Here is a 12236-nt window from a genome sequence, read left to right on the forward strand (position 1 = left end):
CAGCCCAATTCAAAATTCAGCTCCTTTAGCTCCACGGAATTTAATGTGGAAACCTTTCCATCCAACAACATATCTTCCACATTCACCGAATCTTTAATGGCCTGATCTGAGATTTCCGAGATTTCCAATGCACATTCCACTCCCTTTATTTCTGCCACACTCTTCTTTGAGCCCTTAATGGTTATGGCAATAGACGAGTTTGAATTTGAAAACCTCTGTAACTTATCATCAATGTCTTGAAGTTTTGCCGCAAAATCTGCTAATGATTTCGTACAGCCATTAAATTTTGGAATATCCGGGGTTTCCTTATCCAACACGTTGCCTACCAAGCACGCCGCCGAGTTGGTCGCTGGAGCTACAACCACTGAATCGGACTTACTCACCACGACCCGACTTGAGTTTTCTACCTTTTCGAAACCTTTAACCTCCACATGCGACCAACAAGTTAGATTGAACTGAGGAGCCCAAAGCCAAGCACCAAACTGTTGATCCTCCACTGCAATAGAACCTTTGCTTTGTAGCCAAACTAAACACTCCTTATAATCATGGGTGAACCTACCGCACCAATAACAGATGTTTGGTAGGCATTCATAGGAGAAAGAAATCCATCCTTTGAGTTTTGTCCAAAAGTAACATGGTGGCCACGACAAATAAATTCCAAGATGTTCAAAGACACCCTCACTCTCATGAAAGTCCTTCCATGCATGTCTGATGAATCCCCATTTCTTATGACATTACCAAGCATGTCTCCCAACTTAAAAGCCACCTCCTCCGTTAGCAGAGAAAATGGTAAGTGGTGGATCTACACCCAAAAGGAGACCCGATCAAAATTGATCTCCTAAATAGGGGTTGCTCCATCATACCTTTGAAAACCACCAGATGTCTATCAAACGACCATGGTTCTCCCATGAGCACTTTTCCAACATCCTCTTCCAGATCAAAAGTGAACACCATGAAATTCTGTTTTGCATCACTAGCTTGAAAGCTCCCCTTCGTGTGCCATAAGGGTCTAAAAGTCCGAACCATTGCATCAATATTCAGTGACCTCCAAGTGAAGAATTTAGTAGCAAGAGCAAAACCATGAACTTTCCTACTCTTAGTAAGATCCACATTCACCCGTTCTTTATTGGTAAGGGACAACTTTTGCCAACTCCGTGTTAAGTCCTCCATTCCTGCAGCTAAAGAAAACACAACACAACAGACAAAAATAATGATGAAACTCACTTACCCCTACTAGCTAATAGTGTACTAGAGGGGACAGTTCTTCCAAATTTCAAAACTCACTCTCTAAGTTTCCCTATTTTTCTTTTCAATCCTCTAAGTTTGTCTTCTTTCATTTTAGTCCTTTAAATTTTTATTTTAATTTTTTTTTTTGTTTTAAGGTAAAATTCTACTCTAGTCTAATCTAAATGTGTATATGTGAAGCTCTCTTCTAAAAATTTGAATTCCGGCTCTTACCCCCCACACACCTTACAAGTATTTATATTTGTAGAGTGACCATCGTGCTAAGGTTGCACGATGTTATATTGTTTTTAAATTTTAAAACACTTAAATTCAAACTTCCGTTATGCTGCAGTTAAATTACCAAAACAACTGTTGTTTTGCTTTAATTTAAATTTAAAATTAATTTTATTACGTTATTTTCTAAAAAAAGTTAATTAAAAAAATCCAGAAATTAAAAAAAAAAAAAATCCCCTGGTCCGGTAACAAATACCCTCCACGTGGCCAATGCCCATTGGTCACCAAAACCAACTGGACTGAAACCCACTAAAACTGAGTATACACTCTAGCCTTCCCCCAAAACCCCTCTTCTCAATCACTGTGAAAACACACACATACAAAATACAAACACCAACGAATCCCAAACCCTATCAGTATCACCCCCGAGTTGGCGAGTTCACTCCGATTCTCCTCTCACTCGGTAAATTTTTCTCTTTCGCTCCTTTGTTTTCCTCACAACATTTCATATTCCCTAAATACTTTCCTTCTTCTTTGGAATTTTCTAACCAAACTAACGGTGCCTTAGCCCTTAGGGTTTTAAATTCGTAATTTATGTGTGTGTGTGTGTTTGTGTTTTTTTTTTTCGACATTGGGGATGAGAGAATGTAGGGTAATATTCCAAATTGAATTTTGAGATTATTTGTTTTATAATTTCATTTTACAGTGATTTTAGAAATGTAGTGATGGATTAGTTAGGTCTTAGTTCAACTTTATGGCTTAGGTGATGTAAGCCCAACATTATGTTTTTTGTTTTCGAAAGTGAAATGATTGATAGCTTTAGCTAACATCCAATGTGCAACGGAAAATATTGTGTTCAAATTTTTGGAAATATATACTTTTGGGGTTGTTTTTGTATTGTGGGTTGGAAACTTATAGTGGTTGTACCCAATGCACAAAGCTTCAACTTTTGGGTTGGAAACTTATGTTATGTATAATGTCTAGATGCTTGTTTTGATGGGTAATGGCCGAATTTTTGTGACTTTATGTTGAACTTATTTTCAGTAGGTAGTACATTGTGGATCAAGTATGGGGCGTGATGTTTCCAATCATTCAGAATCTCCGGTTAGGGGGCGGAGGTCTCCTCATAGGAGGAGTCCATCTCGAAGAGAAAGATCACCCGCCCGACATAGGGGTTCCCACAGAAATGGTTCGGAGGCAAGAGAGAAACATTCTGGTCGTGCCAAGTCTCCAAAGCAGGCACCTTCGAGCTCTCCTGTTGCTCGGTCACCTTCTCCCAGGACAAAACGGTTGAGGAGAGCTCAGGCTGAAAGGGAGGTTGATAGAGAAACTGAGAGAGCTCGCTCGCCTTCTCCCCGAACGAAGCGGTCAAGGAGAGCTCAAGATGAAAGGGAGGTTGAGAGAGAAACCGAGAGAGAGCATGAAAAGAATCATGGCAGGGGGAGTGATAGGGGGAGACAAAGGGAAACTGGGGACGAGAGAAAAGAGAGAAGGCCAGCTAAGCATGATAATGAGGTTGAGAGAGAAACTGAGAGAGAGCATGAAAAAAATCATGGAAAGGGGATTGATAGGGGGGCATATAGGGAAAGGGGTTTTGAGAGAGAAAGTGGGGTTGAGAGAAAAGAGAGGAGGTCGAGGAGGGATGATAATGAGGTTGAGAGAGAGCGTGAAAGTAATCATAGTAGGGGGAGGAGGGATGATAATGAGGTTGAGAGAGAGCATGAAATTCATCATAGCAGGGGAAGCGATAGGGGGACACTTAGGGAAAAGGGTTCTGATAGGGAAACTAGGGGCGATAGAAAAGAGAGGTCAGGTAGAGATGATAGCAAGTCTTCAAGATCAAGACACGAGCGGTCTACTTCTCCATTAGATCGTCATCACAAGAGCAGGCACAGATCTCAATCACCTCAACCAGCTGCTGATTCCAGAGATCGTGACGAGGTGTCTGGTGATATCCACCCCTTCAAATGTCTTTCCTCATTTAGTTGTTTTCTTATGATATTTTTCACTTCAGGAAAACCAATGCAAGAAAATTGTTTTGCTTTTCATTGTAAGATGGCAAAAGTTATTTTGCAGATGACCCTTAATTCCTGAACATTTGTTTTCATGGGTCATCACAAAACTCATTATATTACCATTTATATGTTGATTTTTTTAGGGGTACTACGACTTCAATTCATAGTAAGGAGCAATTACTGTGTAACTAGTAGACTATATAGGACCTTCTAGTCAGTTGGATGATGTCACCTGATTTTATGAATGGATAGTTTTTGTTCCCTAATCTAACTACCCACAAGAAGGTAGGCAATTGGGAGAGATTGTAAAGAAAGTAGGATTAAAGTAGAAGCATGCATGTTATACTGAAAGGTTTAATGGTGCCTTTAATTTTTTGTTGTTGTGAAACTAGGAAATAATATTTTATCAAATGTAATTCATATTAGAACAATTTTCATGAGTTCAAATTGGAAACATTAAATTAGAGTTTCCAGATTAATTTCAGCTTGACCTCTGAGCTGTAAATTTATTTATTCTTTTAAATTTGGCATGTATTTCTCTGATGCTCATAGTCATAGCTCAAAACTAAATTTAACAATCAAAGTATTTCAGAATCTATGATTCTTGATTTCTGAGCGTATGATTAGTGATGCATATTTGTGGATAGTGTTTTTCATTTCATTTTTTATAAAGTGACTGACTGTGATATCATTGGTCAAACCTTTTCAGGTGACAGACTTAAGAGGATCTGAAGAGCGGTAAGCTGCTGATGAACTGCAAACTCTTCACTTAGCTTCAATAAGGAACTTGTTATATCTAGTTTAGAGTTTACTTTTATGGAAACATTAATCATATAAGGTGAGGAATTTAAAAAATAATAATAACAATAAAAGTAGAAAACAAAGAAGTCACTTATGATGTCCAAAGTAATCTTGTAACTTGGTATTTTAGCCATATTATATACTTTAGGTGTATGTTGATTGGTGCAGTCCATTGGAATCATTATATTGTTACCAAGGTGTAGGGCCAGCTTTTTTAGAAAGGATAAAGTTTAGCTACAAAATTGGTTATAGTCTTAGGCAACAATCTTACTCAATATCTTTTTATTGGAGGTGAATTTTGACAAATCTACCATTGGATGACATATTCTTCTTATATTCTCCATGCTTGCAAAATTTCTAAAAAATTGAAGATTAATAGTTATGTCATTAATAAATTATTTAAATTGCAAGTTTTTGTAATTTAAAATCGTGCATAAAATATTAACTTATAGATCATATAGTAAATAATATCTAATTGACACAAAATTTGATATGTGTATTAAGAGTGTAAAAAATATGCAATTCAACAGATAGATTTTCAAAATATGTACTAATATTACCTATAAAAAAAAAAAAAAAAGTACTAATATTTATTTTATTAAGTAAGGTTGTAGCTTAATGCTACAATCAATTTTGTAACTAAACTTTATTATTTCAGTATTGCTTTTGCTTCCAAAAAGCAGAAGCTACCCTGCAGCCTTGGTATTTGGTTACTTTCATAGTGGGTCTAGGAAGATTTTAAAGAAGCAGCTCAATGGTAGTTCTTTAACACTGCTGAGATTCTCTCATTCCTAAATCTTGAAAAGCTGCAGCCTGACCAACCTGCCCCATTTGATTGACTAAGCTTTCATCAGTTTATGATGTGATGGAAGTGGAGAATTTTGCATTGGAGTAATGCCATCTTTTCCTTGTATTTGTGACGTATTGATTCTTTTTAAATTGATGGAGAAAGAAAAGGAATTTATGCTTAGTGTTCCCTGTTATGTGAAATTTTCAGTTTCATCATCATAGTTATGTCTTATACCCTTGGTTCTAGATTTCAGCTCTCTCTTTCCCCTGCCAACAAGGGACAAGCATCATGTATAGTTGATGAACAATAAAATTAATATAAAAATCACAGCAGCTGCAAAGAACAGAAAGAATAAATTTATGAAATGAGATTTTACAAGAATTTTGAAGGATTTGGCTTCAAAAGAAAAAGAAATTTCTGAAGCAAATCTTGAGAATCACTTTACTGATGTCATTAAAAATAAAAATGTAATGTAAAAGATGTAATTTGCTGCTCTGTAGTTCAAGGATCTGAGTTTGCTCCAGTTGCACCAAAAATGCCTTTTGAATTTGCACCTTTTAGCATAAGTAAATTAAATCTGAGTTAATAGACTTAACTTTGTCTTTGTTTACTTTTCTTTTTCTTTTTTTTCTTTCATCTTTCTCAAGATTAAGAGTGCACTACTATTATTGAAATCAGTCTTTGATGCAGAGAGTGCAAGGAATTATTTATTTATTTATTTATTCTTATATAATTTTGGTGTCAATTGTATTTTTATTGATCAATTATATTTTAGTTATTAGTAGTTAATTAGGTTATTCGTATTGTATTAAATTCTTAGAGTCCTCTTTCTTGCTTAGTGCTGACTGCTGACACCAAGCAGGCTTTGGTGTTGACGGTTGCCTATCTTTTATTCGTTGTCTTGGTTTTGGTTTTGGTCTTGTCCTGTGTCAGCCTTGACATAGCTTTTGACCGGTGGTTGCTTGCTGCTTGTGCAGGAATAATGAGAATGATTCAGTAGCTAAGATGAAGGCTGCCCAGGAGGCCTTGGAAGCAAAGGAAAAGGTATCATTTAGCTTGGCTATTGCTTTTTGTCATAATGCCAAGATTATGGTTTGTTTTTTGGTTATCTGTGCCAACTTACCCCTATTGACCTGAATACAAGTTGTGGCAAAAACAGGTCTTTGTTATCCTTAAATTCTGAGCAGTCTTATCACGGTGCAAAGTTTGTCGTTTTAAATGGGTAAAGGCCAATGGCCTATAGGCCAACCAGCATGTCCACCCCCTTGGGTGGGGCACATCTGGGGGTTGAATCCTCCCACCCCCTTTACCTAGCCAAAAAAAAAGGGGTAAATGATATGCATCGTAATCCCATTTAATCACTGTTATGTTTATTGCAGCAAAAACCTTCATTCGAGTTATCAGGAAAGCTTGCTGCAGAAACCAATAGAGTCAAAGGTGATTTTTTATTTCCTAGAATTTGATACACTATTCACATTGTGTTGTCTGCTTGGTAGCGAAGGACTTTCTGATTCAATTGTTCAATTGGATGTAAAAGTGGTTTTTACCTTAAATTTTTTATCCTTTTCTAAGAGGGTGTTACTTTGTCAGGTGTGACACTTCTGTTCAATGAACCCCCAGAGGCTCGAAAACCTGATGTAAGATGGCGGCTTTATGTTTTCAAGGGTGGCGAAGTGCTAAATGGTAAGTCTTATAGAGCTTATATATGCAAGTTTCCAAGTGCTCTCTCCTCATTCTTGCTTCCCTTCTTGCAACATACTCTAAGATACTTATTTTGTTCCGAACAGAAATGTGTCATTTTCTTGGTTGGGCAGGTTTTCAGTTTTATTCACTTAAAGTCGAGTAATTCTTAGGTACTCCCGGAGCACAGAGAATAGTGCTCTCTCCTCTCACATTTATGAGAGGGTCCACTCATTAAATTCATGATAGGGTCCATCATAAATGTGAGAGGAGGGAGCACCATTTCTTCGTGCTCCAGGAGTATCTAAGAATTTTCCCTTAAAGTTATCAAGGTTTGAAGATTCTCTCGACATATTTTAAAATGTCCTTCCTGCCCCCACTCGGGGTGATTCAGCAGTAAGAGAGAGTTCCTGGACTACCTGTAAACCCAGAAGTCTCTAATTCAACTCCTAGTTGAGGCATTTTGCAATTTACCCAATGCCTGCTCAGTGGGGGTGTGTAGGCATCTGGGGTTTGCCCCTCAGGGGTGGTCCCACTGGCCCATACCTTGAGGGGGATCCTTGTCATAAAAAAATAAAAATGTCCTTCTTGTGGATGAGACATTATTAGCAATCACTATTCTTATAATTAAGGAAATATCTATATTGAACATTACCTTTTTTTATTATTTTTTTTATAAATGGAAAGCACATGTATGTATCTTATACAACTAACATCTGTGAAATGGGGTTAAACTTCATTATTTATAATTGTAACTTAAAAAAAAAAAAAAGCTTTTCCCCAAGAAGATAGTTATATGACTGGTCAATTTTAGTTTCTCCTAGCCTTAAAGGATTAATCCTTTGTTCCGTTTTCTTTTCTATGACAACTTTGTGTTTGATGATGTTCAAGCACATTTTTTCATTAAGATATTTCCTTGTTTTGCATGTAATAAGTCCTTTCATTCTTCTTGCATTATTAATTTATGTTTGTGATAAATATTCTTAATGATCAAAAAAAGTTTTTATAGTTCCTTGTAATATTTATGCGCTCTAAGAAGTACATATCTTCAACAGAACCCCTTTATATACATCGTCAAAGTTGTTACCTTTTTGGGAGGGAACGAAGGGTGGCAGACATTCCAACAGACCACCCATCCTGCAGCAAGCAACATGCTGTTATTCAATTCAGGTATATTCATATTCAGCAGTTTCATATTTTTAATCAGCATTTTTGAACACTGTTTTAACTTTTGGCCCCTAAATTTTCAGACAAGTGGAAAAGGAGCAACCTGATGGTACAGTATCAAAGCAAGTAAGGTAAGACTAAAACTGAAAACTGATATGTGATTACTTTAACTCATTGGATAGAGATTTTTTTTTGGTAATCAGAATATCTTCGATCTAATATCTAAGGACCTTTTTTTTTAACCATGGCAGGCCTTACTTAATGGACCTTGGAAGCACAAATAAAACTTATATTAATGTAAGTTGCTCATATTGGTATCTTGTTTCCATTTCTTTATATATATTGTTTCTTGGTTTTTGGGGTGTAATAGTGTTAACTAATTGAAATTTGCTCGTCTGTTATAGCAATTTTGTGTAACATGTTCTCTTGTGTTTGCAGGATAATGCCGTTGAACCTCAACGCTATTATGAACTTATAGAAAAAGACACTGTTAGATTTGGTAATAGTAGGTAGGCCACTAATTAACATTTAATATATGCTTTTGATCACATTTAGTATTATTTTATTCAATTTGATGATGAAATTTGCAATTGAATGTGAATGTATGTTTTAATGTGTTAGTAGTAGTTTGTGACTTGATTTTTTTCAACATGATTTGATATTTTCATAAAAACACGTAATACATTTTTGCCCCCCTTTCTAAGATGGTCCAAATAAAGAGTTCATCCATTTTCATGTAACATTTCCCCCCCTCCCCCTCCTTTCTTCCCTATTTAGTACTAGGAACATAGTCTGCTGAATAGATTAAGGTGGAAAAGGTAACTCCTGTGTCTAGATGTGGTGATGTTCTTTGAAATATTTAGGTAATTCTTAATATGGGTTGTTGTGACTTGTGACTCTTATACTGTCAGCTCTTTTGAGTCTCTTCAACAATATCAAGTCATCTATTCATATATGTACCCAGGGAAGTATGAAATTTCAGCTGTAGGTTTGTGGTTTTACTATGGACTATCCAATAACTGTAAGCTAACAAATCTTGTTTTGGTTTGCATTTGGATTTTTATGACAGAAGCTGGGTGGGTGTTGATGGAAAATACAAACCGTAAAAAAGAGAGGAGGGATATTGAAATTGAGATATCTGTGATCACAGCTAATTAATTGAGTGGAATCTAAAAGCATGTAAAGTTCAAGTGATGAATTATGATGCTCCCTTTAAATGTAATGCAGCCCATCTTTCTCACATTCACACAACAAAGTAGGGGTTTGTTCTTGAAAGTAAAGAAAAGGGAAGTAAAACGTAGTTCATCGCTTGTCAAATCCTAGATATATAATATTGTGCAGCATGAGGGTACCTGAGTTGAGTGTTATTTTATCATTGGAGTTTATCCGTGCAGAAAAAAATTATTTGCAATGGTTCTAAGAAATAGTACTGTTTGTTTGCAAACGGTTGTTTTCTTATGGGATTGATGAGTTTCATTTTTCATTTAGTAGTTATATTAGGTAGTTTCGGACTTGTAAAGGAACTCCTGATTTCCTTCACCTTAAATTTTAGGGGTTTGATTATCTTAGAAGATGAATTTGGTCACATTGTTATGTAAAACCAGAGGAATAAGGATATTTGGAAAATGTTGAATACATTTCATTTTTGTTGCTTAAGCAAGGTTGAATCTTTCTTGGCCATGGGATAACATAAAGATTTATGGTGTTAATTATAAGCAATAATTTGTTTCCTAGAAAAAAGGTTCCTATCGCCTTTATAAGAGATAAAGATAGCAATTCTTGTGGCTTTTCAGCCAAAGGAATTCTTTTTGTGATGACCCCAAAAGCATGTTTTTCTTGTAAACAGTGAGCACTTGTTTCCAGAAACCTTTGTAGGCTCAATCTACCCCTCCCTTCTCTTCCTCCTCTTCCAGAACTGGTTTTTCCTGTGACCTTAATTGTGTGTGCGGTCATGAGTTATGACAGTTTTAATCGTTTTCTTGTTCAGAAAATTTATTTTTTTATAGATAGAAGTAAATAGAATGAGCAGCTTCGGAATATGTAAAGACTGGATAAAAGAGTGTTGAGCTCTTTATATTGGATTCCGATGTGTGAATAAGTTTGAGCATTTCTGCCTGATAGGCCTGCTTGTGAGTAATCTTACTGTGTATTAAACTCATTTAAAGAAAATTCTTCCGTACACATGGGAGCTTATTAGTCATGTGTGGTTAGGGAAATTGATGTATTCATTGGTTGTCAAGTGGGTATGTGTTGAACTGAGAATTTTTTTAGAATCACTACGCTTAAGAATTTCTTGTGTTCTGCTGCTGTTATGATTTCTTGACCTTACTGTATTAATCTGAACAGTTCATGTTGCATCATTTTAATTTGTTTATATATATTGGTTTTTGTAGCCGAGAGTATGTACTACTGCACGAGGAATCAGCCGAGTGATGGGCAAATTTTGGCTACTCCAATGTGCCTCCTTTCAACATGAGGAACATATTGATTCGTTGATGTGTGGGAACTATTTAAAGTGTATTTGTGCTGCGTTTTCTATGGGTGCAATTCAGTTTGATTGTCTTTTTGCCAATGGTGCTGGAAGGAACGGTTTAAATGGCTTAAGACATGTATCTTCATACAAATTATGGAAGACAGTATTTTTGTGGCAGCCTCACTTGAAGTCAATCTCTCTTCATTTTACATTTCTTTGTGTCAGATCTTATTACTCTGTTGATTAGGACTTATGCTGCTAGTCGTATAGCTCGCATGATCACTTGCTCTAGGATTTTGGAAGTAGGGATGACAATAGAGCGAGGTTGGATCAGAGTTTTCCTCGGATTTCCTAATCCAATGTGCTATACTGATGTTGAGTTTCACTTTCAGCCTTAACCCCCCAATTTTTCCCCTTTAATTATTGATAAGTTGCATATGCACTTACTGAATTTTGAAATTATGGTTAGGATCTCATCCTTCTCATTCTTTTTGGGAGAAAATAAGTGTCACTTGGGAGAAGTGCCAATTGAGTCTCAATCAATGTTCAGCGGTTCACCACAAAAGAAAAGCCATTCGATGAATTTGATACTACAGACTAGTAAGGACCTCCCTTCAAAGATTGATTTGACAAATTTGAGGCTATTAGCAATCACAATAGAGGATCTCCTAGGTACCCAGAGACAGCCTCAAATCTTTCACTGCGATGGCCCGAGCTGAGAAAGCAAAAATTGGAATCCCAGAAATTTTGTACTTGCTAAGAAGATTTAAAATGGAAAACGTGTACGGACAACTATGCACAACTTTTTAAATTTTAGCATTCACGTGATTAGTGGTTATTTTACTCCCATTGAATTATAACAAAATATTGAATCTCAATCCATTTATTATAATTACTTGTTTGATGAATATGGTAAACAAAAAGACTGTAATTGTTATTTATGTTTTAAAAAATTATTATAATTACTTGTCGAGGTCATGGTTGATGGTTCAATATTTAAGCTCTTAATTTATGGTATATCCCCGTTTACAATATATATGAAACGGCCAGGAGTCTTGTATTTACAAGAGAGTTCAAATTATTGGTAAAAATAAAAAATAGAAAAAATAAATCTTTTTTTTTTTTTTTTTTTTTTGAGAATCAAATTAGTGGTAAAACTATTTGTTTCATCGTAAGGGGTTTGTTCGTGGTAAGACAAAACGGTGGGTTTGGCAACTTGGCACATGTGGTGTACAGTACGTAAAATGTGGAATGTGCGTAGGAAGTTGGTACATGCAAAATGCATACATCACTTGCATGTCTTGATTTTGACATTTGGTGTATAGTCACTAGCATTTGGACCAAAGTGAGATCAGCTCAGATATATATATATATATATATATTTTTTTTTTTTTTGAGAATCAGATCAGCTCAGATTTGAATCCAAAAAAGAACGTTTCATTCATTTACGGTTTACCTAAAAGAAGTAAGTAAATTCTATCAGAAAAAATAATAATAAGTAAAAGAACCCCAAAACTTAAATGAATAAAACAACTTCTTCCTAGAACACCACCAGCACCGACACCCCAACTTTTAAATATATATATATATATATATATATATATATATTTATGGGAACCAGCACTACACCAATTAAGCTTTAACTATTTAAAAAATCAAATTAGCGTATACACAGATATTTATTATTCTTTTGTAACTAATACCTAAAAAAAGAAAAATTAATATAATTAGTACTTGTCGAGGTCATGAGTCATGACCCTATAATTAAGTTCTTGATTTGTGGTATATTTCCGTCCAAAAACCACTAAATCGAAATGGTACTTAAATATGTGTTTAAAGAGGATATAAGAAA

The 12236-nt window shown here is 35.6% G+C and overlaps 1 protein-coding gene across 5 annotated transcripts; it reads left to right on the forward strand.

The window, feature by feature from the left end:
• Window positions 1–1823: 1823 nt before the first annotated feature.
• On the forward strand, window positions 1824–10804 carry LOC115995432 (FHA domain-containing protein DDL-like). Of its 5 annotated transcripts, none has more exons than XM_031120001.1 (11): window positions 1824–1921; window positions 2503–3399; window positions 4183–4211; window positions 6042–6108; window positions 6444–6501; window positions 6655–6747; window positions 7800–7914; window positions 7995–8042; window positions 8163–8208; window positions 8350–8420; window positions 10305–10804. In XM_031120001.1, exons 2-11 carry the CDS (start codon window positions 2527–2529, stop codon window positions 10342–10344), a joined length of 1440 nt encoding a protein of 479 aa, XP_030975861.1. In that variant the 5' UTR covers window positions 1824–1921; window positions 2503–2526; the 3' UTR covers window positions 10345–10804. The 5 variants fall into 5 exon arrangements, with proteins under 5 accessions (XP_030975861.1, XP_030975860.1, XP_030975862.1 ...); XM_031120000.1 differs by having other exon boundaries at window positions 8350–8410; window positions 10305–10482; XM_031120002.1 differs by lacking the exon at window positions 10305–10804 and adding an exon at window positions 8981–9129.
• Window positions 10805–12236: the final 1432 nt, after the last annotated feature.

Source organism: Quercus lobata, chromosome 6 (assembly GCF_001633185.2).
Source record: "Quercus lobata isolate SW786 chromosome 6, ValleyOak3.0 Primary Assembly, whole genome shotgun sequence".
NCBI lineage: Eukaryota > Viridiplantae > Streptophyta > Magnoliopsida > Fagales > Fagaceae > Quercus > Quercus lobata.

Bases quoted from the DNA above. Each gene is read 5' to 3' on its own strand.
- LOC115995432 (XM_031119998.1), top strand. From the start codon at position 2,527: ATGGGGCGTGATGTTTCCAATCATTCAGAATCTCCGGTTAGGGGGCGG. The intron at 4,212-6,041 runs GTAAGCTGCTGA...CTGCTTGTGCAG, and splicing joins TTAAGAGGATCTGAAGAGCG to GAATAATGAGAATGATTCAG. The intron at 7,915-7,994 runs GTATATTCATAT...CTAAATTTTCAG, and splicing joins CATGCTGTTATTCAATTCAG to ACAAGTGGAAAAGGAGCAAC.